This window comes from Amphiprion ocellaris, chromosome 6, assembly GCF_022539595.1.
Source record: "Amphiprion ocellaris isolate individual 3 ecotype Okinawa chromosome 6, ASM2253959v1, whole genome shotgun sequence".
NCBI lineage: Eukaryota > Metazoa > Chordata > Actinopteri > Pomacentridae > Amphiprion > Amphiprion ocellaris.
Window position 1 is genome coordinate 1,536,179 of NC_072771.1, and position 27,558 is coordinate 1,563,736.

Sequence of the window (27,558 nt, forward strand, 5' to 3'; positions counted from 1 at the left end):
CTGTTGTGTTCAGGGGGGAAATGGATGCACAGCTCTGGGATAAAAACTATTTTTCAAACAAATTTTAAAACAATATGGTTTACCTTTCTTGCAGTCTTGTTAAAGTACAGTTTTAAACAGTTTTTAAAGACAGATTTCTTTTATTATTATATTGAACTTTTTTGCAGCAAATGCATCAAATTTTCACTTTTTTGTTTAACATACAGAGTATACATATATACACATACACACGTATATATACTCACACACACACATACATATATACATATATGTGTGTGTGTGTGTGTGTGTGTGTGTGTGTGTGTGTGTGTGTGTATATATATATACATAAACTTATATATACATAAACTTATATATACATAAACTTTAAACTGAGATCAGTTCAAATACCTGCAGTGAAGAACGTCAAAATAAACATAATTAAAACAGTAAAACTATTAGAGTTAAACATTCACACTGAAGCTTGTTGCTGCTTAACGTAGTGACAGACGGAGATCATTTCATGCTTCTACCATCTGATTAAGTATTCATTAATATGCTGGCTGGAGTTAATTATCATCATCAAATATCAGTGACTCAATACAGCAAGCAAACAGCTCAGAGTTGGTTTTACAGCAGCTTTCATCAGACAAAACGTGACAGTTTGCAGGGTTAATGACGAGTTCAGAGAAATGTTTATAGTGGTAAACAATAAAACAGTTCAGTCAGTTCTCACACTGGACTGTCAGCCATCATGGAGAGAAAAGCTGCTCCTTCCTTTGGCACCAACTCAGCAGGTGAACAAACACCAGGCCTCTAAGAAGGACAGCCTCCTCAAACTGGACCGAGTGAGCAGCAGCATGGATTCTCTCCAACACCAGGACATTTACAAGAACAATGTGAGGAAACTGAAGCTCACTGGACCTTCAGCAGGACCAGCATCCCAGTAAACGTCCACCAAAGCCTGCTTCAGGAATCCTTCCTGGAAAGTCCTGGAGGGGCATCTCAGGCCCGGATTAAATCCAGGTGAAAATCTTAGGTGGGATTTAAAGAAAGCAGCAGCTCAGAAAACAAAGAAAATTAATGATCCGGAAGGTTCTGCACACAAGGAACGGGCTGAAGGTGAAGAAGAGAGAAACTAGCACAAACATTTAGTGGAGCTCAGAAAGGTCAAAGGATGTTCAGATTAAACATGAACTCTGAGCTCAACAAGCTGTTTCTGGACCTTTGAGGACTAAACTGGATTCATCTTCAGTTTGTAACTTCAACATGATGTGATCAAAATGACTCCAATGTGCTTCATGAAACTCTCTCTGGGCTCCAAGGCTTCAGCTGACATGTTTCCAGGACACTTTGTTCTCATCAGCTCAATGTGTTGCAGGTAGAGAAGCTCAACAGCTTTGACTGCAGCTGGAAATAGAAACTGAAATATAATCCTGCACTGATACAAACATCCTGAAACTTCCTGCACACTCTGCAACCTGACATCAACCTCAACGGATCAAGTCAACATTAACTGCAGTTCTCCATCATTCACAGTGTGGAGCTGCAACACTAAACTACACAGTGATAACAACACACTTCATACTGGTTCCCAGTGCACCTCCCAGTAACATGGTCCAGTCAGAGTCTCCACACACCAGCTGCTGCTGCTGCTGCTGCTGCTGCTGCTGCTGCTGCTGCTGCTGCTGCTGCTGCTGCTGCTGCTGCTGCTGCTGCTGCTGCTGCTGCTGCTGCTGCTGCTGCTGCTGCTGCTGCTGCTTCAACCTCTGGATCATCAGGACACACTTCATCCTCTCAGCACAAACACCGTCCTGATCAGCATCACTTCCATCTGCAGAGAGAAGAAGAAAGATCAGAGGAGATCAATGAGTTTGATCAGCAGATCATCAGGACTTCAGAGCAGCAGCTTCATGCTAACGTGTTGGAGTGAACACCCTGAGCTCCAAGCTCACACACCTGCACACACTGCCAGCATTTAAACTGAGTCACTTCTATTTTACACAGTTGTGACATTTACATACAGATTACCTCTGTGCAGCAGGAGGTTCTCCTTTAAAGTCAATACCAAATTCGAATGACCTGTCGCTATTTAAGGACACAGTGCTGGGTTCAGGTCCAGGTCCGGGTCCGGGTCCGGGTCCGGGTCCGAGTCCGGCTCCGGCTCCGGCTCCGGGTCCGGGTCCAGGTCCGGCTCCGGCTCCAGGTCCAGGTCCAGGTCCAGGTCCAGGTCCAGGTCCGGCTCCGGCTCCGGCTCCAGGTCCAGGTCCAGGTCCAGGTCCAGGTCCAGGTCCAGGTCCAGGTCCAGGTCCAGGTCCGGCTCCGGCTCCAGGTCCAGTTCCAGGTCCGGCTCCGGCTCCGGCTCCGGCTCCAGGTCCAGGTCCAGGTCCAGGTCCAGGTCCAGGTCCAGGTCCAGGTCCAGGTCCAGGTCCGGCTCTGGCTCCAGGTCCAGGTCCAGGTCCAGGTCCAGGTCCAGGTCCAGGTCCAGGTCCAGGTCCTGGTCCGGCTCCGGCTCCAGGTCCAGTTCCAGGTCCGGCTCTGGCTCCGGCTCCGGCTCCGGCTCCGGCTCCAGGTCCAGGTCCAGGTCCAGGTCCAGGTCCAGGTCCAGGTCCAGGTCCAGGTCCAGGTCCAGGTCCAGGTCCAGCTTCGTTCCTGTGAATAATGATGCAGCAGTGATGTGATGCTGAGCTCTGACATGCAGTAGAGTTGTGGACATGTAGAGATGTGGTCTCACCTCTGAGCTTTGTTCTGGTTCTTCTGTTCCCCCCACAGAGAGCTGTGAGGATCCTCACACTGATCCATGCTGCTGAACTCACACCAGCTCACACACTTTCTACCTTCACCTGAGGAGGAAACACATGGTTCAGGTGCCAGTCCATTGAAATCCTCCTGTTCCTCCTCTGATCAGCTCTTATGTTGTGTTTGTCAGCACAGGGCCACACAGACAGATAGAAAACAAAGCACACTCACATTCACACCTACAGACAGTTTAGAATCACCTCAGCATGCCTTTGGATTCTGGGAGGAACCGTGGAAGAACCCACACTGTCAAGGGAGAACATGCAAACTCCACACAGAAATACCACAGGCTGAGATTCGAACCCAGAACTTTCTAGCTGTGAGGCTGCAGTGCTAACCACTGCAACACCATGCTGCTTACTATCTATGTCACATTTAACACTAATAAATAGTATAGGCTGTATACAGAGCTATACGTTCTGCACTTCTTCTGGAGAAGCTAAAGAGTCTTTTAACACTTTCAGATTTTTGAAAACGGCATGAAAGCAGATTGTATGAGGTGGTTTTAGACCTAGACCTGAGCTCTGGACTATGAAGCAGAATTTCAGGTTATTGAGGTAACTTCAGGTTGAACTCACGATGGTGGTGCACGTCTTACCAGATACATCACCATGGTAACTAATGCTGATCAGCTGACCTGCTTTCGCCATTCCTGGAGGAGTTTTTATAGCTGCAATTCTAAAAACTACTGCGTTGTTATACAACGTTTGGTTGTCTGTGTCTTTGTGTAGCCCTGTGATGGACTGGCCACCTGTCCAGGTGAGTCAGCTGGGATAGACTCAACCCCCCTGTGACCCTCTACAGCAGTGGTGTCAAACTCATTTAGTTCAGGTTCCACATTCAGCCCAGTTTGATCACCAGTCACCAGTTAAATCACAGCATAATAACCTATAAATAAACACAACTCCACATGTTTACTTTGTTTTAGTGCAAAAAAGGACATTCTAATGTTCACATTTAAGGAATTATCTTTTTACAAAACATTATGAACAACTTGAAGTTTATTACAAAAATAAATTCAATTTCACCAACATTCAGCCTCAGTTTATCATTTACACATTACAACTTCCAGATCACAGTTTAGCTACAAAAAAGTACAAACGTTTTGTCAGAGGTGGAACTGATGATATGATATTTCACTTTATAATCCAAACAACAAAAGTCAGACAAAAAAGAAAAAAAACAAGACAAAAAAATTACAAAAATGAGACACAAAACAACAAAAAATGAAACAAAACAAAAAAGAGACACATTTGATTAAAAAGTTACAGTGACAAAAAATGGATGAAAACAAGACAAAATATTACACAAACGAGACAAAGAAGGACAAAAAAACAAAACAACAAAAAATAGACGAGCAACACAAGCGAGACAAAAAACACAAAACAACAAAAATGACACACAAAACAACGAAAAAAGCAAAACAAAAAATGACAACAAAAACTAGACAAAATATTACAAAAAATGAGACACAAAATGACAAAAGAACAATGAACAATCTAGTATTTTGCTTTCTGGTCCAAACAACTTGTCATGGTCTAGAAATGATTTTAAATTTATAGTTTTACTAATTTACAATCTGCAGTTAATGTCTTCTCTGGAATTTTTACACTTTGAGGGCCAGATCGGACCCTCTGGAGGACCACTTTTGGCCCGCGGGCCTCATGTTGGACACCCCTGCTCTACAGGATAGAGTGGTGTTCACACCTGATGGCCGACAGAGACGTCAACAAGGAAAACATCACATCATAAATCAAAGTCCAGTCTAAGTGCCTGCTGGAGCTCACATGATAATGCAGTTCAATAGATCTATGGGTTTATTGTGACTCAGAGTTCAGATAAAACCGTGAAGCTGAACAACTACCAGCTGCTGCGAGGTCGTCAGTGGGATACCTTTCTAAGCTGGTGAAAACCTGCAGCCTCCTGAGGACAGGCAAAGTTCAAGCCTCAGTCTTCACTTTCTATGAAACACAGAGTTGGATTTCATTAGCAGACTTGATTGTGTTTCTGAATGAACTAATACCAAAGAAATGACCGATGAGGCGACTGTTGGCTTCAACAGCAGCTTGTTGGTGACACAGACAAATAAAAGGTCTACTTACTGAACTTCTTCCAGTGAAAGTTATTGTTCAGAAACAGCTTTCTGCTGCTTTCACGAGCTCCATGATCGTCCTCCTTCAGCTCTTCAGGCACTGAAACACCTCAGACTACAAACCAGTGTGAACCTGCACAGTTCAAAGATCAGCTTTTTATGATTCTGATGTCAAACAGCTGCTCTTCAGTTGCATAGTCTCCAAAGGGAACTCAACAGATTTTATATCCAGTCAGAGTTTCAGTGGCAGCAGCTCCAGTTGCTGACTGACAGCAGCTTCACACTGATGGAGGCAGAAAAGCTAAGCTAGCGTGTGAGTCGACAGGTTGTCTGCTGAGATCATAGAATTCGTACCAACAAACTGCTGTAACTCTGCTTTGCATTCCAACGACACTCCCTCTGCAGGACCAGAACTGCTCCCATCTTTGGATTTATGTTTGACTGAGACACACAGATGTTCTCCACTTCTGATGTGCAGCGATGGTGAAGACTTTCAACTCTGAACCAGGCAGCAGGGAGTCTGTGTTTCCTCTCTGGACCTCAATGGGATAAACTCAACTCCATCAACATGGAAGTGAAGCTGCATGTTGTACTCTGTCTTCCACTGCTCCCCATCAGTGTCGTCCTCCACAGCATCCTCTTCTCCTCTGTAGGATGGAGCCCAGATACCTTTTGGGACAAACAACAACAATCTGAGACAAAAAAAGATAAAAATCAACAAAATTAACACAAAATATTACAACAATGAGGCACAAAACGACAAAAGCGAGAAACAAAATGACAAAAAATGAGACAAACATCGTGAAACAAAACAAAAAAGAGACAAAAAAATTAGACAAAAAAGTCACAAAGCGACAAAAAATAGACAAAAGACACAAACGAGACAAAAAAATGACAAAAGCGAGAGACAAAATGACAAAGTATAGCCCAACAACACAAGCAAAACAAAAAAAACACAAAACAACAAAAACGACACACAAAACAATGAATAAAGCACAACACAAAATGACAAAAAAAGGGCAAAAAACACAATCGAGACAAAAAACGAGCAAAACGTGAGACAAATGACAAAAATCAGACAAAAAAAGACAAAAAACAACAAAAACAAGACAAAATATTACAAAAATGAGATACAAAATGACAAAAGTGAAAAACAAAAAAGCAAATAAAGCAAGAAATGACAAAAATCTGACAAACATGAGGCCCATGGGCCAAAAGTGGTCCTCCAGAGGGTCCAATCCAGTCCTCAAAGTGTAAAAATTCCAGAGAAGACATTAACTGCAGATTGTAAATTAGTAAAATTATAAATTTAAAATCATTTCTAGACCATGAAAAGTTATTTTGATCATAAAGTAAAATATTAGATTGTTCATTGTTCTTTTGTATGTCTTTTGTTGCTCATTTTTGTAATTTTTGTCTGATTTTCTTGTTTTTGTCATTTTTTGTCTTTTTCAATCTGACTTTTATGTTTTGCGTTTCCCTTTAGTTTTGCTTGTGTTTTTTGTCTTTTTTTGGTCATTTTGTGTTTTGTCTTTATTCATTGTTTTGTGTATTATTTTTGTTGTTTTGTGGGATTTTTTTTGTCTTGTTTGTTTTGTTTGTCCATTTTTTGTTGTATAACTTTTTTGTCCAATTTTTTTGTCTCTTTTTTGTTTTGTTTTGTTTTGTGTTGTTTGTGTCATTTTTTGACATTTTGTTTCTTGGTTTTGTGTCTCATTTTTGTAATATTTTGTCTTGCTTTTGTTGTTTTTTGTCTTTTTTCATCCGACTTTTGTTGTTTGTCTCATGTTTTTGTGGTTTTGTTTCTCGTTCTGTCATTTTTTGTCTCGTTTTTGTCATTTGACCATTATTTAGTTAATTTGTACATTTTTGTGTCTTTTTTGTCGTTTTGTTTCTCGCTTTTGACAGTTTGTGTCACGTTTTTTAATTCCTGAAATGTGAACATTTTCAGAATGTACTTTTTTGCACTAAAACAAAGAGAAAGATCTCTGGTCCACTGGAGATCAAACTGGGCTGAATGTGGACCGTGAACTAAATGAGTTTGACATTCCTGACCTACAGGGAAGACATACGATCACCTGAAGATCAGTCAGGATCTAATCTTTGAAGCTCCATTTGAACAAAATATATTTTGCGTTACTGAACGATAGATCTATGGAGTCACAGGAGTGCCACAATAAAAACTAAATCTGTAAAAAAAAAAAACAAAAAAAAAGGAAATAAATGTGTAAATATAAAGAGGAATAAATAAATAATAGATAAATAAGTAAACAAACAAACAAACAAATAAATATGGAAATATAAAAGGTTAATTTTGTCTTTGCTTTAACTTGATGACCGGCAAAAGGAAAAAACAAAGGGAAAATGGAAAAGCAAAAACAAAGTTTACCTTCATATTTCCATATTTATTTATTTATTGTTTTATTAATTCCTCTTTATATTTACATATTTCTTTCTTTATTTTTTAACAGATTTATTTATTATTTTAATTATTTCTCTTGATAGTTACACATTTATTTCCTTATTTTTAAATAGATTTACCTTTTCTTGTGGCACTCCTGTGACTACATACTGGATGTATAGAGAAACTGACTATAAAAGTCTTCTATTATAATGTAATACCAGTAATACTCATAGATACAGTCTATAGTACTATTATAATGTATTTCCAGTAATACTCATAGATACAGTTTATAGTACTATTATAATGTATTTCCAGTAATACTCATAGATAGTCTATTACCAGTAATACTGTGTCTGACCGACACTGCGTTATTACGCGGTGCTGCAGTTCCCAGTCCGTCCATGCGGTGTCGCTGCTGCGCCGGGTGCTGAAATGCCCGGATGTTATTGCAGCTAGCTCTTTTAGCAAATCGGCTAGCCGCTGCGACGCCGCTGCCTTCTGCCGCTACGGTCTGCCGCATCGGGGACTTTCGACCGTTTTCACTCCCCCCGGCCAGTAAACGCTGGTTTTTAACGTCGGTAAATTAACATCGGTAATTTATCATGATAGAAGTTGACCGGAGGGCTGTTTAATTTCAGGTGTTATCGCTGATTTTCCAACCGGTTTGGCGGGACTGGATCGGGTTAACAATACGACGAGCTAAAGGCTAAAGCGGCTAACACAGCTAACAGCTAGCTCAGAGAGCTACCGACCGCGGCCGTCATGGAAGACAAATCGTTCACTAAAGAGTTAGACCAGTGGATCGAACAGCTAAACGAGTGTAAGCAGCTATCGGAAAACCAAGTCAGGACACTCTGTGAGAAGGTGAGTAGGCTTCAACCTCCGGGTTTTTTTCTCTCTCTCTCAGTCGGCCTCGCTTTCAATGTGGTTGCGAAAGCGGCTCCGGCTAATTTCTGGAACGAGGCAGCGCCTAGGCGGCTAAATTCGCTCTATTTTCGACCAGTCATCCTGAGGTTGTCTTGATTTCTCATCGCCGTAGCAGCTAAACTGTATCCCAGGCGTGTAATTTTCGCCATGACCTGTGAAAACAGCGCCGGATTTAGCGGTTATCCGACAAAACGTCGTGTCAGGACAGACAGGCCGAAAATTCGCATATTTTACACCGCGGCCAGCAAATAGACGGAGCCCACTTTACTGTCCGTTTATTCACCGGGCTGCGTTTTGCACACAAACCGCTCAACCTTTATTTCATCCAGTGGTTTGAACTCTTCTTTTTACTGTGGTGACATATCAGTGCGTGTTAGTGAACGTGTGCGTGTGATGATCCGCACCGCGCCCTGTCTTTATCGATCATCCGTTTTATTGCATAAACCTGTCAAAGCCTCCCAGTTATTAGACGCCGCCTCAGGTTTGTTGCAGCAGTAAAATATAACTCTAGCTTTTCTGCATCATCAGCCGTTATAGTTAGTAAAATATACCGAATATCTCCAAACTATGGGCTGTTGTGTGTCCTACAGGAATAATGTTGCTTCCTTGTGACTGGAATGAATGAAAGAAAAGAGGTGGTTTGTTCAAAGTGTCAGCTGAGTTGGTATTAATAAACCGGGAATCTAATTTGGTGATGATGAGCAGATCAGCCAGCAGGGATGGACAGATCTAACATCTGGAGGCAGATAGTGTGTGTTTCTACAGCAGGGGAGTCAAACTCCTCTTAGTTCAGGTTACACATTCAGTCCAGTTTGATCTCCAGTGGGCCGGACCAGTAAAATGAGAGCGTAGTAATCTGTAATTAACGACAAAACAACAAAAACGAGACAGAATATTACAAAAACGGAACACAAAACGACAAAAAATGAGACAAATGACACGAAGCAAAACAAAGAGACAAAAAATTTGACCAAAAAGTTACAAAGCGGCAAAAAAAATAGGCAAGCGAGACCAAAAAGACACAAAACGACAAAAACATGAGACGAACGACAGAAACGAGAAACAAAACGACAAAAACAAGAAACAAAGTGACAAAAACAAGAAACAAAGCGACAAAAAATTTGACCAAAAAGTTACAAAGCGGCAAAAAAATGGAAAAGCGAGACAAAAAAAAAACACAAGACGACAAAAACGTGAGACAAACGACAAAAGTCCAACAAAAAAAGACAAAAAACAATGAAAATGAGAAACAAAACGACAAAAACAAGACAAAATATTACAAACAACGAGACATGGAACAATGAACAATCTAGTATTTTATTTTACTTTACAACCATGACAAGTTGTTTTGATCATAAAGTAAAATACTAGATTGTTCTTGTGTCGTTTTATGTCTCTTTTGTTATATTTTGTCTTGTTTTTGTTGTTTTCTTGTCTGACTTTTGTTGTTCGTCTCACGTTTTTGTCTTTGTTTCCTTTTTGTTTCGCTTGTGGTATTTTTGTCTGATTTGTCATCTTGTGCTTTACTTTATTTGTTGTTTTGTGTGCCGTTTTTGTCGTTTTGTGGGGGGTTTTGTCACGCTTGTCTGTTTTTTTGCCGCTTTGTAGCTTTTGGGTCAAATTTTTTGTCTCTTCTTTTTTGCGTCATTTGTCTCATTTTTTGTCGTTTTGTGTCCTGTTTTTGTTGGGGTTTTTTTTGTCTTTTTGTGGTTATTTATAGGTTATTACGCTCAGATTTTACTAGTCACTTGAGATGAAATTGGGCTGAATGTGGAATCTGAGCTAAAATGAGTTTGACACCCCTGCCTTAGAGGCTGTAATATCTGAATATTTAACAATGTTTGATGTGTTTATTTAATTGAAAATGTCAATTATCAAAATGTTTGCAGGAGTTTCAGCTAACAGTAATAATTGTGTTTACTTTTATTGCCAAAATTATGGTTGAAATCGAAGCATTCGATAGTTAGCGGCCCGATAAATGAGTGTTTTTTCTGTTTTAATTCAATAAATTTGGTTTGGTGAAAATGGCTGTAATTAACTATTATTTTTATTGTTTATTATTCCATGGGTTGTTTTCTGCATTAATCGGTTTGTTTGGTTTATAAAATGTCAAAAAATGTCGTGTGTTGTCCGAAGACATTAATTTAACTGTTGCAGAGGAGGAAAGAAACCAGAAAATATTCACATTTAAGAACCAGAAATCGGATAATTTGGAGAATAAAACAGTCAGTCCAAATAATCAGTCCCTCAGTTGACAGTAAAACAAACAAATCCTCTTCAAATGTGAGGTTTTCTGGAGGTTTTTGTTTTTTATATCATTGTAAATTAGATAAACTTGACTTTTTGACAGCAGCTTGGGTGAAAAACGGTTATTTTAAAAGGTTGCATTAGAATTTTAGTGTGATGGGAATTCTCCGGCCTTTTGTGAAACAGAAAGTTGGTTAAAAACAATAATCAATGGTAGAAATAATCTGTTTGTACGACAAAATGTAGGAGGATGTGTAGCTCTGAAGCATTCCTCTTTTTAAAACAATCGTTGGTTCCTTTTTGAGTGAGTATTGGATGAGTTAAACACTAAATGGTCGAACCTTTTTAAGACGCTGATGCAGGAACATGGCTGTATTTTTACTACATTTTTACTTTGGTTTTATTGTGTTTTTTGCTATATTTTTTACTGTATTTTACTGAATTTTTACTATATTTTTATTGTATTTTTAGAATTTTTTTTGCTGATTCATTTACATTTATGGTTGATTCCAATTTAGATTAATTGATTTATTGATGTTCGAATTGTTATAAAGCAATGAAAAAAAAAATTGTCTTCACAGTTTCCCAGAGCCCGAAGGTAACATCCTGACAGGACTTATGTCCACAACCAATAAATAGTTTTAGTTTGTGTTGAATTCAAATGAAGAATGACAGTTTCTCAATTGTAAGGAAATAAAAAATAATTTTATTGTGATGGTGTTTACTCCAGAAACAGCTGAGCTTTGGTTTCTTTTGGTCTTGTCAGCAAAAATTAGAACCCAAAACTCCGTCATTAACAGAAGAGCTTCAGATGAACCAGAGTTAATTATTGTCATCAATAAGCTTGGATTTTTCTAGTAAATTCAAACTTAAAAAATCAGAAAGAACTCGTCTCTTTGCTCCAGCTGTGGGTGACACAAGTTAGTGTTTGAAGACTTTTATTTAACCATCAGTGTCTGAGATGTGATTAACTGGGAACGTCCTCTAAAGGCCACTAATTAATTAACCAATCTGTGTGTTTGTGTTTCCTCCAGGCCAAGGAGATTCTGACCAAGGAGTCCAACGTTCAGGAGGTGAGATTTCCACGACGTCTTTCCACAGCATCCACACAGAACAATATGGAATTATTGATTTGCATGAAGAAATAAAAATATATACTACTGTTCCATAGTTTGGGGTCATCCAGACAACTTTTATTCATGTGCTAACATCACTGCACAAGGGTTTTCTAATCATCAATGAGCCTTTCAACACCATTAGCTAACACAATGTAGCATTAGAACACAGGAGTGATGGTTGCTGGAAATGTTCCTCTGTACCTCTATGGAGATATTCCATTAAAAATCAGCTGTTTCCAGCTAGAATAGTCATTTACCACATTAACTATGTCTACACTGGATTTATCATTCATTTCATGAGATCTTCACTGGGGGGAAAAAAGATTTTCTTTCAAAAATAAGGACATTTCTAAATGACCCCAAACTTTTGAACGGTCGTGTAATAAGTTACAGTAAAATGATAGGAAAATACAGTAAAAATAAAGTGAAAATACAGTTAAAATAGAGTTTAAAAAATATAGTGAAAAAATACACTAAAAATACAGTAAAAATACACTAGAAATATAGTTTAAAAAATTGTAAAAATATGTTAAAAATACAGTAAAATTAAAATTGCACTAAAAATACAGTGAAAATACAGTAAAAATATAATAAAATTACGCTAAAAATATAGAAAAAGTAAAGTTAAAATATAGTAAAATATCTTTAAAAAATATATAGTAAAATATATTTAAAGATATAGTAAAAAATTCAGTAAAAATATAACCATTAATACGCATCAATAAATATAGAAAACAAATCGTTAAATAAATAATAAATAACAGTAACCTGTCACACTCCCACTGTGAAAACATCATCTTTCTATTTGGTTGTTTTGAGTTTTACCTCACAGAATCAAATATAGAACCTTTTTCTGTTTGATTTTGTTCATTTTAAAGTTGTATTTTCCTCTTAACTGATTTCCCACGTCTCTATCCCTAAACAATCTCCGTATGTTTTGTTGTTTTTAGCTTTGTACATGAGTTGTGTGGTTTGTAATTTCACTGTATCTGTAAATTTAGTAATAATTTCAACTGTATGAAGAGTGAGTGAAGAATAGTTACTGAGTAGACGAAACTCCTGTAATTATCACCCCAGATATCTACACAGTCATTATAATATGATAAAACAGTGGAACAGGACAGGATGCAACTCACTAACATGAAAACAGTCGGAGGGTGGAATGTTTCCATCACAGCACGGAGCTGAAATAAAAGCAGGGAGAGCTTCAGTTCATGGAGAACATGACGGCTGTTTCTGATGTATTCCTACAGTTTAGCAGCAAACAGAATTCCTGTCGACTGGATTCCCTGTTTTTCTAGAAGAACCCTAGAGAAGATAATTAATGCCTCCTTTCAGCGTCGTTCCCTGTGGCGGTTTGAACAACATCACACCTTGTTTACACTCCAAACTGTGTCTAGTTCTAGCTGTGGGTTCTCACTCTGCCTCCTAAATGCCACCGTGTTTTTATAGAATCCTCCCAGAATCATTCAGACAGCAAGAAACAAACAGTCTGTGTCTTTTCTCTACGCTGAAGTTTCAGATCGTATTTAGAGCAGAGCTGGGACTTTAGCACGCTAATTTAGATTAATCAGTTACAGAAAATAAAACTCCGAGAGCGCAGTACTCCTCCAAGGCTGCTCAGTCGTATGATTGCTGACAGATGAAATCTTTAACAAAATGGCCTTGCACTGAGTACAGGTGTGTGTTCTGCATGTGTACGTTATGTACAGATACCGGGTCACATGACCTAAATATGTAGCGGGTGACTCAGAAACACTCCCACAATTTAATCAGTTATTCCTTGGATCATTTCCAACAGATAAGTCCTGATAAGTCCTCAGTGGTGGATTTGTAGTAGGATCACAATCATGTGACATAATGTTCACTTGTTGTCATGGTTACAGTGACGCTGTGCTGCTATCTGGCAGTGATACAGAAATCTTTAACAAATCTGTGGATCCAGACTATAAGCCGCATCACTGCCAAAATCTAATCACTTGGTCCTTGTGTCATTTCTGACCTTCCCTGAAAATTTCATCCAAATCCATTGGTCTGTTTCTGAGTAATATAGTGAACAGACAGACGCCATTCGTCATATAAATCCACCGCGTTATAATTGCACTTTGAGTTTGCAGTAATGCAGCTACAAAATGACAAAAATGAGGCACAAAATGACAAAAACGAGGCACAAAAGACAAACATGACGCACAAAACGACAAACATGAAGCACAAAATGACAAAAAAGGACAAAAATGAGGCATAAAACGACAACAAAAGACAAAAGTGGGCACAAAATGACAAAAAACAAAAATGAGGCACAAAAGACATAAATGAGGCACAAAACAACAAAAAATGACAAAAATGTGTTACAAAATGACAAAAATTAGTCATAAAATGACAAAAAAAGACAAATGAGGCACAAAATGACAAAAATCAGCTACAAAATGACCAAAAAAGTATAGAAATTAGGCATAAAACAACAAAAAATTGCCACAAAAAAGGACCAGAAAATGACAAAAATCCGCCACAAAACGCCACCGTTCAGAAGTTTGGGGTCATCCAGACAATTCCATGTTTTCCATGAAAACTCCCACTTTTCTCCATGTGCTAACATAACTGCACAAGGGTTTTCTAATCATCAATGAGCCTTTCAACAGCATTAGCTAACACAATGTAGCATTAGAACACAGGAGTGATGGTTGCTGGAAATGTTCCTCTGTACCCCTATGGAGATATTCCATTAAAAATCTGCTGTTTCCTGCTAGAATAGTCATTTAGCACATTAATGATGTCTACACTGGATTTATCATTCATTTCATGTCATCTTCATGGGAATAAAAACTGCTTTTCTGTCAACAATAAGGACGTTTCTAAGTGACTAGTGAACAGTAGTGTATCTGACATGGATCAGAGTTTCGGTCGTGCGATGAAACGTTTGTTTAGTGTTTCTTTGTTCCTGTTTGAGGATTTCACCTTTAGTGAGGAAGTAAATAGAGGAAGTTGGGTTTATTTTTGGAGTAGTTCAGTGTTTTTCTGGTCAATGACGGGTTTTAATCAGCATATTAATAATTGGAATTAGCTGTTTAAACATTTCTGTCCTTTCTAGTCAGCACCAGAACTACCAGTTATACATGTTAATGTCTTATTAATGTACACGTAGCGCTGGTTAGCTGTCTGGACGCTAACATTATTTTAGAGTCGAAGATTTTGGAGGGAAAAACTACTCAGTTATTGCAAAGAAAAAATCAGTAACAATGGAAAGGAAACCTGTAAAAACTTTGACAATAACATGCAGCTTTTGTTTTTGTAAAATTATCTCATGAGCCTTTAGAAACCAGTTTTGTGGCTATTTGAGTCTCTTAAGTCACTAAAAATAGACTGAAGGTTCACTTCCAGAGAGAGATGACAAAATTCAGGTTTTATTTCTCCAACTATATGCTTATATAGAAATAAAGGAAAGTAGAATTTCAGTCAGATGTGTTTAGTCTCTCTCATAAAAAGTGTGTGATTATCAGCCAGAAATATTGAGGGTTTCGTGATTATATTTTGGAAAAAAGCTCTAATTGAACCTTGACTGTGAAGATTCTCCAGGTCATGGTAGTTGTAGGAGCTTCAGCAGAAATCAATGGGACTTCTCTGGTAGGTTTCGTCTTCAAAAGACTCCAAATGTCTCCAAGGTAATGTGAAATTTTGCTAAAACGACAAAAATTTTGCAAGATGACTCAAAACTTTTTTAGGAAGCAGAGTAAAGAGATAAAAATGTTGCTGCAAAGAGTAAAACTGTTCATGACAGAGAAGACCTCCACAATGACTCTAACTTGTATAAAATTACTCAAATATTGTCTAAAGCAACTAAAAACTTTGCCAAAATTACAAGAACTGATTAATATTACTCGAAAATTTTGCCAAAATGACAAAAATTGTCCTCAAATTACTTCAAATATGTCCAAAAGACTCAAAATGTCTCTAGAATAATGTGAAATTTTTGCTAAAATGACAAAAAATTTTGCAAAATGACTCAAAAATTGTCCTTGAATGACTTGAAACGTGTCCTAAAATGCTCAAAATGTCTCCAAAATAACTTTGAAACGTGAATTGATCTCCAAAATGACTTAAATATTGTCCAAAATGAGATAAAACTCTGCCAGACTTACAAAAATTCAATATTACTCAAACATTTTGCCAGAATGACAGAAATTGTCCAAAATGACTCCAAACTTGGGACATTTTATGAAGACGGAGATGGACTGGAATAAAAATTTGATGGCTTTTTATGATTTAGGTAATATATAAGTGGTGTGACTTCATCAGAAAACCCTCTGGTAGGCTTTTGAAGACTTTGGAAACCTACCACAGAAGTCCTGTTGGTTTCTACTCAAGCTCCTACGATGAATTGAACCTTGACTGTGGAGATTCTCCAAGTCATTGTAGTCGTCGGAGCTTCAGTAAAGATCAACTGGACGTCTTCGGTAGGTTTTTGAAGACGTTTCGTCTGATGAATTAAACCTTGAGTTTTGGTCTATGTTCTTGCAGATGAAGAATGAAACTCGTCTTTGATTCTAAAAACAAAATAAAGCCGTTTTTTTTTTTGTGTGTTTTGGTGACGCTGTGACTCTTCCCCCTCAGGTGCGATGCCCGGTGACGGTGTGCGGCGACGTCCACGGTCAGTTCCACGACCTGATGGAGCTGTTTAAGATCGGAGGAAAGTCTCCCGACACCAACTACCTGTTCATGGGAGACTACGTCGACAGAGGCTACTACTCTGTGGAGACGGTCACGCTGCTCGTCACGCTAAAGGTAAAACAACAACAACACGTCTTTAAGAGTCTTTGTGTCTGTTTGCACCGTAGACGAAGGTCATTCTAGAAGAACTTCTTCAAAAATATCCTTAGAAGGTAGATATTCACTCACAGGAACTTTATGGAGACACTATACCAGCCTGGATTGAAGATTTTGTACTTTCCTCCGTTTTAAAGGTCCAAAAATTTCTGTTATTGTCATTTTGGACAAATGTGAATTACTTTAGATCGTCTTTGTCTGATTTTTGAGCAAATTTTAAGCAATTCTGGACAAGTTCCAGGTAATTTTGGACAATTTTCAGTCATTTTCGACCATCTTTTCCTTCTTGCACCTGTTTTTCGGCTTTTGTGATGAGTTTTAAGTAATTTCGGAACATTTGTCGTACTTTGGACCAATTTTGAACGATTCTGGACATGTATCAAGTAATGTCGGGGAAGATTCAAGTCATTCTTGGTGAAATGTCGATCAAAGACTGTATTTTAGTAGAAATATGGATTCATTCATACGTAGATATACACTTTCAAGAACTTTATGGAGACACTAGACCGGAGTGGATTGGAGATTTTGCACTTTTCCCCAAAAAATCATTTGTTATTGTGATTTTGAACAACTTTCAAGTCATTTTGGACAAATCTTGAGTGATGTCGGATAAATTTTAGTTGTTTTTGGACACATTTCATGTCTAAATATGTAAAAACTGGAACCTTGTCTGGTCAAACTTTAGCACATCAGATTCTACTGATGTTAAAGATTCTAAAGTTATTAGTTGGCAGCTGATTGATTAATAATTGCAGCTGATATGTTTTAATTGCAACACATACTGAGACTGATTAAGTTGTGTAACTGGTTTTGTTAATTGTGGTTTCATTTAATCCTAATAATAGACGTGTTTGATTATCAAATGGTCAGAAATAACAGGAAGATGCAAAGATTGGTCAATCATCATGTCAACACCCAACACGGCAGTCCATCAGGAATTATTATGCAGCTGAAATGTCCTAAATGTCTTATTATTCTGCTCTTCCTAACGTCTTGTCATTTCGGCAGCTAATTAACAGTCTTCATATAAAGACGATGCTTTGTGGGTTCAGGCCAGGTTTTATTCTACTGTAAAACTGAAAATACAAAGAACACAATAAATAACATGCGCTAAAAGACGTTTAACCCTCGTGTCGTCCTGCGGGTCAAAATTCACCCGTTTCAAAGTTTGAAAATGTGGGGAAAAAATATATTTTCAAAGTGAAACTTCTGATGTCTACATTTTCAACATTTTAGGGAAATTTTTGAGCATTTTTTTGATGGAAAAAAAATGTTACTTAAGAGCATTCACAAAAATGGAAGCTTTTTGCTTATTTTTTGAAAATATTTACAAGAATTTTCTTGCCAAATTTGGGGAATTTTTTAAATAAAATTTTTTAAGGGAAACTTTTAAGGAATTATTGGAATTTTCTTCCTGAAGGTTTTGCAAATTTTCAGAAATTCTGGGAATTTTTTTGCTGAATTTTTGGAATTTTTTCAGACAAGGAGACAATATTTTTTGGTGCCCATAGATGAAGACAACAGGAGGGTTAAAGAAAGCCAGCTAGCTTGATGCTAATTCCTATGGGCAAACTCATTGACATGCTAACAGTTAGCATCGCAGTTGCGGAAAATACTGTAACAAAATTAAACTGAGCAGCATTTCACTTGCTTAGTACAATAACACAAACAGTAGTTAATTCAGGAATATATTTTCCTCACTCTGGAAAAAGGGAACAACAGTAATACTCTGAAAACTCTGCTGCGACGTCACCTGCTGGTTGCAGAACGGAACAGGAAGTAGCTACGGATACCTGCAAGGCTCAAAACTCTAATTGAAAATCATAACCAAAACCAAACTGTAAGGTGCCACCTGGTGGAGTATGGCTGCAACAACACCAGCAGCACAATTATAATACGGCCTCTGCTCGTTTCCCATCATCATTTAATGCAGATCCCTGTCAAACTAAGTTCTATCTTATAGTAAAGCTTGGCAATGCTCTACAGAAAACCTGATTTCAGCATTTAAACTTTTACCAAGTTTAGAATGAAGTGTCTTGGACCAACTGGAAGCTCAACTTCTGCTTCTCAGATCCTCTGGTGCATTCAGGGTCCCGCTTTGATGTCAATAATAAAGTGTTAAATCCAGTTAAAGACTAGGCTTTAGGACACTGTGGCCGTCTAAACAAAAACTATATACAAAATATACAACACATAAATTAACTCCTGTTAACTCTTCCTGTAGCTGAATTCAAGTAAAAACATTCTGCATTGCTACAGTTTTATTTCGCAGATGTTTTATCTAAAGCAATGTACATTACTGTTCAACGGTTTGGGGTCACCCAGACGATTCCATGTTTTCCATGAAAACTCCCACTTTTCTCCATGTGCTAACATAACTGCACAAGGGTTTTCTAATCATCAATGATCCTTTCAACACTATTAGCTAACACAATGTAGCATTAGAACACAGTTCTTCAGTGGAAAAAAATACTTTCCCTCAACAATAAGGACATTTCTAAGTGACCCCAGACTTTAGAATGGTGATGTAAATCTGAGAGGAGATCCAACACCAGCAAGAATCCAGTCAGGAGAAAACAACCTGGATGAGATGAAACAAGTTCTAGTTTGGAAACACGTCGGCTTTTACTGCAGTATTTACAGATTTAACCCTCCTGTTGTCCTCATTTACACGCACCAAAAAATATTGTTTCAGAAAAATTCCCCAAATTTCTGAAAATTTGCAAAACCTTCAGGAATTCCAATAATTCCTTAAAAGTATTTAAAAAAATAAAAATAAAAAAAATCCCCCAAATTTGGCAAGAAAATTCTTGTAAATATTTTCAAAAAATGAGTAAAATTCTTCCAAAAAATCCTAAAAATATCTAAAATGATTACATATATATCAGTAAAACTTCTAATATTTTCTTTAAGAACATTCATAAAATAATCTACCAAAATCTAGTGAGATTTGCTGAATTTTGGTAGATTTTTTTTTGTGAATGTTCTTAAGAAACATTTTTAACATTTCTTTTTTTCCACCAAAAAATGTTCAAAGATTTCCCAAAAATGTTGAAAATGTGGACATCAGAAGTTTCACTGTGAAAATATTTTTTTTCCCACATTTTCAAACTTTAAAATGGGTCAGTTTTGACCCGTAGGACGACACCAGGGTTAAATCATGATGAGCTTCATGACAGTTAAACGGATACGTCCAGCAGTGACTGGATCCACGTCTGGAACGTCTTGTTTTACTTCCGTGCTGCTTCCATCTCTTTCGTCTCCACATGGAGCTGATTGGAGATGAGCTGATTTGATTCTCTGAAGCTGCTGACATTTTGTTTATGGTTGTAAATCTGATAAGCGGAGCCTGGACCTGCTGCTGCCGGCCTCCAAACGTCTAAAAATAATCTGCGGTTTGTTCAAACAGAAGTGAACAAACAGAGCAGATCAACCTGAAGCTGAAACGTTCGTCCCTGCTGCGGTCTGAGCGTTGAAGGTTTTACTGTCCAGCTTTATGGCGTCATAAACACGTTTATAAATGTCATTCTGGTGATGGGTTTTTAAAAATGCAGAATAAAGCTCACATAACAAAAATCTTTATAAACCAGACCACAGGATGTTGTGCAACGTCTTTACTAATCTGAGGGACACAGCTATGCTATTTCTGTATTTGAAATATGTTTAAAAAACACAATTCAATTTTTTTTTTTTTTTAGGTTTATTTCTAAACAGTTTATTGTTGTAGTTAAGACAGAAATCAATACATATTATGAAAGCTTGGGATATAAGGGTTATATTGATATAAAGCAAATGAAAATAGTCCAAAAAACTGCACTACAGCATGTAAAAATGTCAGAATATGTCCTGGTGGACTGCACAATAGTAGGTCTCAAAGGGTTCCAGAAAAAAACTACAAAATGGTTGAAATGTAAATAGCATAAACATCAAAGATCTAGTTTCATAAAGGATTTTTTTCTTTTGACAGTGAAATAACATATTTTCTTTTTATTACTGTATTTAAATGAGGAAAGACAATCTCTATATTTTTTTTATATTATTAATGGTTTAAATCTATTAGATGTTGCACGGTGGTGGCAGCGTCATCATGTAGTTTTCTAAATCCCAATATGACATTCTTTACATCTGGTTTAATAAGATAAGAGAAAATAAAATAAAATTATAATGAAATAAGATAGATAAAATACAAATAAAATGAAGTTATGTAAGGTTAAAAATATAATTAAATATGACATCCTTAAATATCTGGTTTAAAAAGATAAAGTAAGAGAGAATAAAATTAAAAGTAATATAACAATAAGATAAAATAATTTTAAAAAATGATAAAATAAAAAGAAATTAAAATAATAAATTAAAATATTTTATTTCATAGCTTATATAAATAATAATATAAGCTAAAATATAACTTAATTAAATATGACATCCTTAAATGTCTGGTTCAAAAATATAAAATAAGAGAAAATACAATTAAAAGTAAAATAAAAATAAGGTAAAATAATTTTTAAAAAAAGATAAAATAAAAATAGGATAAAAGCAAAATAGGATTAAAAAAACTAAAAAAATAAACTACTGATATAAGATAAAAAAATATATAAAATGTAATACAGAAAAAAAACCTATAGAGTATAGAAGAGTGACACTATTTTTCTTAGTTTATTTAAATGGGACGTGATCACATGACACCAGGACTGACCAGAAGACAGTTTTGTTGGTTCTTAAGGGTTTTGAAGTGACTCCTTTATTAGCAGAACTTTGACATTTTAATTTGATCTGACATCGACCCACCAGAAGCTCTTCAGATCAGGATCTTTAAGGTCAGGATCTCCAGACCTCTAACTTAGTTCCTGTTCTTGTCGTGTTCAGGTTCGTTTCCAGGAGCGAATCACCATCCTGCGAGGGAACCACGAGTCGCGGCAGATCACGCAGGTCTACGGCTTCTACGACGAGTGCCTGAGGAAGTACGGCAACGCCAACGTCTGGAAGTACTTCACAGACCTGTTCGACTACCTGCCGCTCACCGCGCTGGTCGACGGACAGGTAGGACGGACGCCGCCTCTGATTGGACGTTTTCAATCGCTGTCACAGAGTTCTAGAATAACTGAGAAAGAGTAACACAGATAGTAGAGATGTCGTCTCTGAGTCCCAGTAGAAGGTTCAGTGGAGATTTAAAAACTACAGAAAATAAACGATAAATGTGGCAGAAACACAAATGACTGAAGCTGAACTTTGTCTAATAATAATAATAAAGATGATAAACTTTCAAAGCATCTCACATAACCTAAATTAGTTTAGTTTCTATCTCTGGTCTCCATCTACTCATCTACAATCGATCTGTAGCTACGATTTCTTTGGTTTACTGTAGATAAAATAAAATATTTAACACTAAAAATGTCTGTCGTGGTTTTGCAGAATCCCAACATGATATCTTTAAATGTCTGGTTCAAAAAAAGGAGAGAAAATAAAATTAAATCAAAATAGATTTATTTATTAAAAATAAAATAAAAATAAGATAAAATAAAAATAATTTAAACTCAAATAAGATAAAATTAAATGTTTAACGCTGAAAAATGTCTTTCATAGTTTTCCTAATCCGTAAATAAATAAAAAGTTGTTTTTTTTTTTTATAAAGGATATTTTTAATAACAGGTTTTTCTCTAATAGTTTCTGAGATGTTTGTAACAGTGTCTAATTTCAATGTGAGAAACAAACCTGCTTAACATGAAATATTAAAACTGTCTTGGAAAATTTTTGACATTGATTTAAAATTTCACAAACATCAGTTATATTTCAGTGTTTCTGTCTGTGTGGTTAAATTTCTCCATCTTGTGTTTTACGTTTAGTTTTCTGTCTGAATATTTTGTCCTACATTCTCACTAGCGCTTGTTTGGTTGTTGTTTCTGTACGAATCAATAATTGAGGAGCTCCACATCTTTTCCTCCACTGTGAGAGCTTCCCGGATTAAATATTTGTGTAGAAAACTGGAGGTAGAAACCCAGAATAGTTCAGTCTGTGGTCGTAAAGCTGCTCATGAATCTCATGTTTGATATTTCAGGATGTATTGAAATGAGTTTGTGGGTTTCTGTTCCAGATCTTCTGTCTCCATGGAGGTTTGTCTCCCTCCATAGACACTCTGGATCACATACGAGCTCTGGACCGTCTGCAAGAAGTCCCACATGAGGTACACAAACCACCGTCTCCTCCTCGTCAACTAAACGAACAAGAAGTCAGATTTATCAGTATGGTTCCAGAATGCCTTGCGTTTACTGGGGACTATTTTCTGTGGCGGAATAATCTACATTTGTGACCTCAGGAGGTTTTGTGAACCAAATAACTGCAAATATCAGAAGAAATGTTCGTTAGCTTTCAGAAAAGACCCTCAGTGACACAAATTTTCCAAATTCTCTCGTTTATTTAAACTTCAGTTGTTTCAGAGATATTTGCTGTTGCATTCTAACTCTGAATTAGTGAGATTTTACTTTATTTAAAAGGTTCATAGATGCTTCCTGTTGGCAAAAACGTGTAAAATAAAATAATAAAATAATGTTAAAATCATAAAAATCGGAGTTTAGACGTGACGCCATTTTGCAACATGGCTGCCATTTTGTGTCTTCCTGTGCTTGATGTGTTTTTAAAAGTGTCAAATTTGTGTGACGGTTTGACGCATATTTCAGATCTAAATAATTAAATGACCGCAGCAGAAGACAACTTTTTATTTATTGTAGGGCTGGACCCAAATATCCCGATATCTGAATTATTCGAATATTCGGTCGTTACGGTGGTAGCTGAATATTTATTTTGAGATCTGAATATCACCCGCCATCAGATGTTACGAACCGAAGCGAATATTTGGATATTCGTCATTAATCGGGGCGGAGCCTAGAAATTGCTATTCAGGCCAGCCCCAGTTTATTGGCCGTTGAAATGGAAAACGGTCCCAAACTTTTTGGCAAGAAAAGTTCCTGTAAGCGTTTATCTATGGATGGATCTATGTTTCGACTAAAAATACAGTCTTTGGTTGACATTTCTCCAACTGTTGAGGCTCTAACATCAGTAGAATCTGATGGGTTAAAGTTTGACCAGACAAGGTTCCAGTTTTTAGATGTTTAGACTAAAAGTTGATGTGGACTCATTGGTAGGAACCAGAACCTGGAGTTCATAGAGGTTTAGATGTTGGAGTTCAATGTTCAGACTTATGTTGAATGTTCTTATACACTTGGTTGAAGTCAGCAGATCAGATGATGTCTCTAAATGACTCCTGGTTTTCGTCCAGGTCTGAAAACATCAATAAATCTCACCATAAAGCTAAATGATTCTATAAAACCTAAGTTTCTGCTCCCAGATAACTGCAAGTGAAATGAACAGACTGTGAGACCTTTCTGTTTGTAGGTTCTTGTCCAGATCTAACCTTCTCGTTGTCCTGCAGGGCCCCATGTGTGACCTGCTGTGGTCGGACCCTGATGACCGTGGTGGGTGGGGGATCTCCCCCCGAGGTGCCGGCTACACCTTCGGACAGGACATCTCTGAAACCTTCAACCACGCCAACGGCCTCACCCTGGTGTCTCGCGCCCATCAGCTGGTCATGGAGGTAAGACCTTCTGCTGCTCTGACCCAGATACCTCCAGAGAGGGACCACCTGCCCTCTGGAACCTCACCTGTAGGGGGAAACGTTGTCTCTGGTTGGAAGTTTCCTCTGAAGCTCACATCACTGAGTGTTTGCCGTTAAATCTGGCAGAAGTGGGCCGCAGCAGCCTAAAAATCCTCGCGTCTCTATGGCAACCCAGTGGAGTGAAGTTAAAAGAGTGAACCAGTTTCACTCCCACCGAGGTTCAGCTGAGAGGCTCTCCAAGCACTTTGTGTTCTCAGATACCGACTTTTTACCGCAGTTAGACTCCTGTTAGCGTCCTGCTGACAGTAGAATAATTTACAGAGATCTGACGAATGATGGAGCTCATCCACTCAATAAGTCAACTAGATAATTCAGTATTTTTAATTTTAATCAGGGGGTTTCTAAACGTACCTGGGTCCAGGTCACATTGGATGATTATATTATGATTTTCATCATCAGTTAATTTGAGGGTTTTCTGTCTGTACAGTCCCAGATCAGAAAATGAGCAACGAATAGCTGTTAATTAATCCAGTAAATAACTTCTGACTGATTAATCTGCAGCAGAAAATACTAATAATACCAAAATATCAGGGACAGCTTGTCTCTGAAATGTCAGAAAAATGTCAAAAAGGATTTTTTTTAAATGTAAGGCCAAGAAAAGCATGACATGGCTGCAGCTCTGTTTCATACAGCACGTCTGTGGACTTCATGAAGAATAAATAATGATAAATGCTGGACTTAAAAGTGGAATCTGTGGTTATATTTACTGGATGAATATAGACAGATTAATGTGAGGTGCATCTGTACTTCCTGGTCAGTTTCCTGTCTATGTCCTGGTCAGTTTCCTGTCTATGTCCTGGTCAGTGTCCTGTCTCAGTCTACTTCTTGGTCAGTTTCCTGTCTCAGTCTACTTCCTGGTCAGTTTCCTGTCTCGGTCTACGTCCTGGTCAGTTTCCTGTCTCGGTCTACTTCCTGGTCAGTTTCCTGTCTCGGTCTACTTCCTGGTCAGTGTCCTGTCTTGGTCTACTTCCTGGTCAGTGTCCTGTCTCGGTCTACTTCTTAGTCAGTTTCCTGTCTCAGTCTACGTCCTGGTCAGTTTCCTGTCTCAGTCTACTTCCTGGTCAGTTTCCTGTCTCAGTCTACTTCCTGGTCAGTGTCCTGTCTCAGTCTACGTCCTGGTCAATGTCCTGTCTCGGTCTACTTCTTAGTCAGTTTCCTGTCTCAGTTTATGTCCTGGTCAGTTTCCTGTCTCAGTCTACTTCTTAGTCAGTTTCCTGTTTCAGTCTATGTCCTGGTCAGTTTCCTGTCTCGGTCTACTTCCTGGTCAGTGTCCTGTCTCAGTCTACTTCCTGGTCAGTGTCCTGTCTCAGTCTACTTCCTGGTCAGTTTCCTGTCTCAGTCTACGTCCTGGTCAGTTTCCTGTCTCAGTCTACTTCCTGGTCAATGTCCTGTCTCAGTCTACTTCCTGGTCAGTTTCCTGTCTCAGTCTACTTCCTGGTCAGTTTCCTGTCTCAGTCTACTTCCTGGTCAGTGTCCTGTCTCAGTCTACTTCCTGGTCAGTTTCCTGTCTCAGTTTATGTCCTGGTCAGTTTCCTGTTTCAGTCTACTTCCTGGTCAGTGTCCTGTCTCGGTCTACTTCCTGGTCAGTGTCCTGTCTCAGTCTACTTCTTAGTCAGTTTCCTGTCTCAGTTTATGTCCTGGTCAGTTTCCTGTTTCAGTCTACTTCCTGGTCAGTGTCCTGTCTCAGTCTATGTCCTGGTCAGTGTCCTGACTAACGTCTCCTCCTCTTCCAGGGCTATAACTGGGGCCATGATAAGAACGTGGTGACCATCTTCAGTGCTCCTAACTACTGCTACCGCTGTGGAAACCAGGCAGCCATCATGGAACTGGACGACACTCTGAAATACTCTTTGTAAGTGGGAACCTGGTTCTATTGCTGAAGATGGATTTAATTTACAGTCAGAAGGAAGTGAAAGCATGAGCCATTAATAAACATTGTTTATTGCATATCATGGCAGCAGAGTTTCCAGAATATGAACCTTTTAGGTCCAGAATCAGATTGAAAGGATTTCCTCACTTTGGTCTCATTTTACTCCACAGTGGCATCATTTTAGCTCGCTGTAGCCTATTTTTTCCTCACTATAGTCTCATTGTTCCTCACAGTGGCCCCATTTTTTTCCCAATATAGCCTCATTTTCCCTCACATTAACTTCATTTTCCCTCACTTTGACCTCATTTTCCTGTCTGTATCATAATTTTTCCTCTTGCCTCATTTTTCTTCACACTGAGCTCATTTTTCTCCATTGTAGCCTCAATTTGGCCTTAATTAATGTCACTGTGGGCTTATTTTTCTTAACCATAGCTTCATTTTTCTTCACCGTGGGCTCATTCATGATCGCTGTTGCCTCATTTTTGTCACAAATGCTGCCTTTTTTGCAGATTTAGATTTTTGTCGATATTTCTCAGATTTATGACAAACCTGATCAAACATTTTGAGTCTCTTGATCACACAACAAATGCCACATTTTACCGCTGAACTCCACAGCTCTGTGTGTCGGTTTAAATAAAGTTTGTGTGGACGTTTGTTTGTGTCTATCTTGTCCCTCTAATGAACATTCTTCTGCCCCCCCCAGCCTTCAGTTTGACCCCGCCCCCCGCCGCGGCGAGCCCCATGTGACCAGACGCACTCCTGACTACTTCCTGTGAATGTCCAAAGCCATCCCTGTCCATCATCCACGAAGCTCCGCCCACCTGCCTGCCCCTCCCCCCACCTCCACCTCCTCATTTTGGATGGAAAGAAGATATTAATAATAATAACGATGATTATACTGTACCAGGGAGAGTAGACGCAACCGATTGGCTGAACGAATCCGAGATTTTAACGAGAAAAAGAGCGAACCTTAACGAGCGGCGCCCTCTACAGTCGTGTTTTCAATATGCTGTCTTTAATGCTGTGCTTCTGGGGAAAAACATGTACAACTACGAGCTGTTTTCTTTTTTGTGTTTCTTACATGTTTGAAAACGATAAAATAAAACTACCAACGTGGACCAAATGTGCCATATTCTGATCCTTTACCATATGTACAACGCGCAGGTTTTTCCTTTTCTTTTCTGTTTTTTTTTTCTGTTTTTCTTTCAGTTTTTTTTCTTAAGACCAGCACTATCTCATACCTACCTGACGTCACCACACCACACATCTCATGGCATATGTGCTTTTTTCTGTTGCAAGACGATTTCAAAACAATAAAAAGACGAAAAAAAAAGAGGAAAAAAGTTTGCTTCAAGTAGTCCAGCTGTCAGTTTTAGCTGTCCAGGCTGCAGCCGGTGGTCATCTCAGCAAGTATATTACTGTAATTTGAATAAAGACAACAGACGTATGAAATAAAATGTCCTATTGACAAACTACCAGGACGACTCTGTGTCTTTTCTTTAGCTTTAGATTCTTATCCTTCAGAATGTGATCATTTCTGCAGACAGGAATCCATTTAGAGGTTTGTTTTTAGGTTCCTCTGCTGATCAGGAAAGTTTCTGAGTTCACTTTCAAAGATTTTCCAGCACAGTTTGA

At 38.1% G+C, this 27,558-nt stretch overlaps 2 protein-coding genes across 3 annotated transcripts; one reads left to right on the top strand and one right to left on the bottom strand.

Moving 5' to 3' along the window:
* Positions 1 to 120: 120 nt before the first annotated feature.
* Positions 121 to 5,132, bottom strand: LOC118469335 (skin secretory protein xP2-like). 2 transcript variants are annotated; one of them, XM_055011067.1, is made up of 5 exons: positions 4,881 to 5,130; positions 4,672 to 4,739; positions 2,714 to 2,822; positions 2,011 to 2,631; positions 121 to 1,813 (listed from the first exon to the last, which is right to left on the bottom strand). In XM_055011067.1, the coding sequence occupies exons 3-5, from the start codon at positions 2,779 to 2,781 to the stop codon at positions 1,804 to 1,806; spliced, it is 699 nt and encodes a 232-aa protein (XP_054867042.1). In that variant the 5' UTR covers positions 2,782 to 2,822; positions 4,672 to 4,739; positions 4,881 to 5,130; the 3' UTR covers positions 121 to 1,803. The 2 variants fall into 2 exon arrangements, with proteins under 2 accessions (XP_054867042.1, XP_054867043.1); XM_055011068.1 differs by lacking the exon at positions 4,672 to 4,739 and having other exon boundaries at positions 4,881 to 5,132.
* A 2,601-nt stretch (positions 5,133 to 7,733) lies between these two features.
* On the top strand, positions 7,734 to 27,398 carry LOC111586466 (serine/threonine-protein phosphatase 2A catalytic subunit beta isoform). The gene is made up of 8 exons (XM_023296174.3): positions 7,734 to 8,138; positions 11,483 to 11,521; positions 16,175 to 16,345; positions 21,251 to 21,424; positions 22,476 to 22,565; positions 23,811 to 23,972; positions 25,787 to 25,905; positions 26,627 to 27,398. The coding sequence occupies exons 1-8, from the start codon at positions 8,037 to 8,039 to the stop codon at positions 26,697 to 26,699; spliced, it is 930 nt and encodes a 309-aa protein (XP_023151942.1). The 5' UTR covers positions 7,734 to 8,036; the 3' UTR covers positions 26,700 to 27,398.
* Positions 27,399 to 27,558: the final 160 nt, after the last annotated feature.

Excerpts from the sequence above, each read along its gene's own strand:
- LOC111586466 (XM_023296174.3), top strand. The coding sequence starts at position 8,037 with ATGGAAGACAAATCGTTCACTAAAGAGTTAGACCAGTGGATCGAACAG. Across the intron at positions 16,346-21,250 it reads CGCTGCTCGTCACGCTAAAG|GTTCGTTTCCAGGAGCGAAT; the intron begins GTAAAACAACAA and ends TGTCGTGTTCAG. Across the intron at positions 25,906-26,626 it reads GACACTCTGAAATACTCTTT|CCTTCAGTTTGACCCCGCCC; the intron begins GTAAGTGGGAAC and ends TGCCCCCCCCAG.
- LOC118469335 (XM_055011068.1), bottom strand. The coding sequence starts at position 2,781 with ATGGATCAGTGTGAGGATCCTCACAGCTCTCTGTGGGGGGAACAGAAG. Across the intron at positions 2,632-2,713 it reads AACCAGAACAAAGCTCAGAG|GAACGAAGCTGGACCTGGAC; the intron begins GTGAGACCACAT and ends CATTATTCACAG.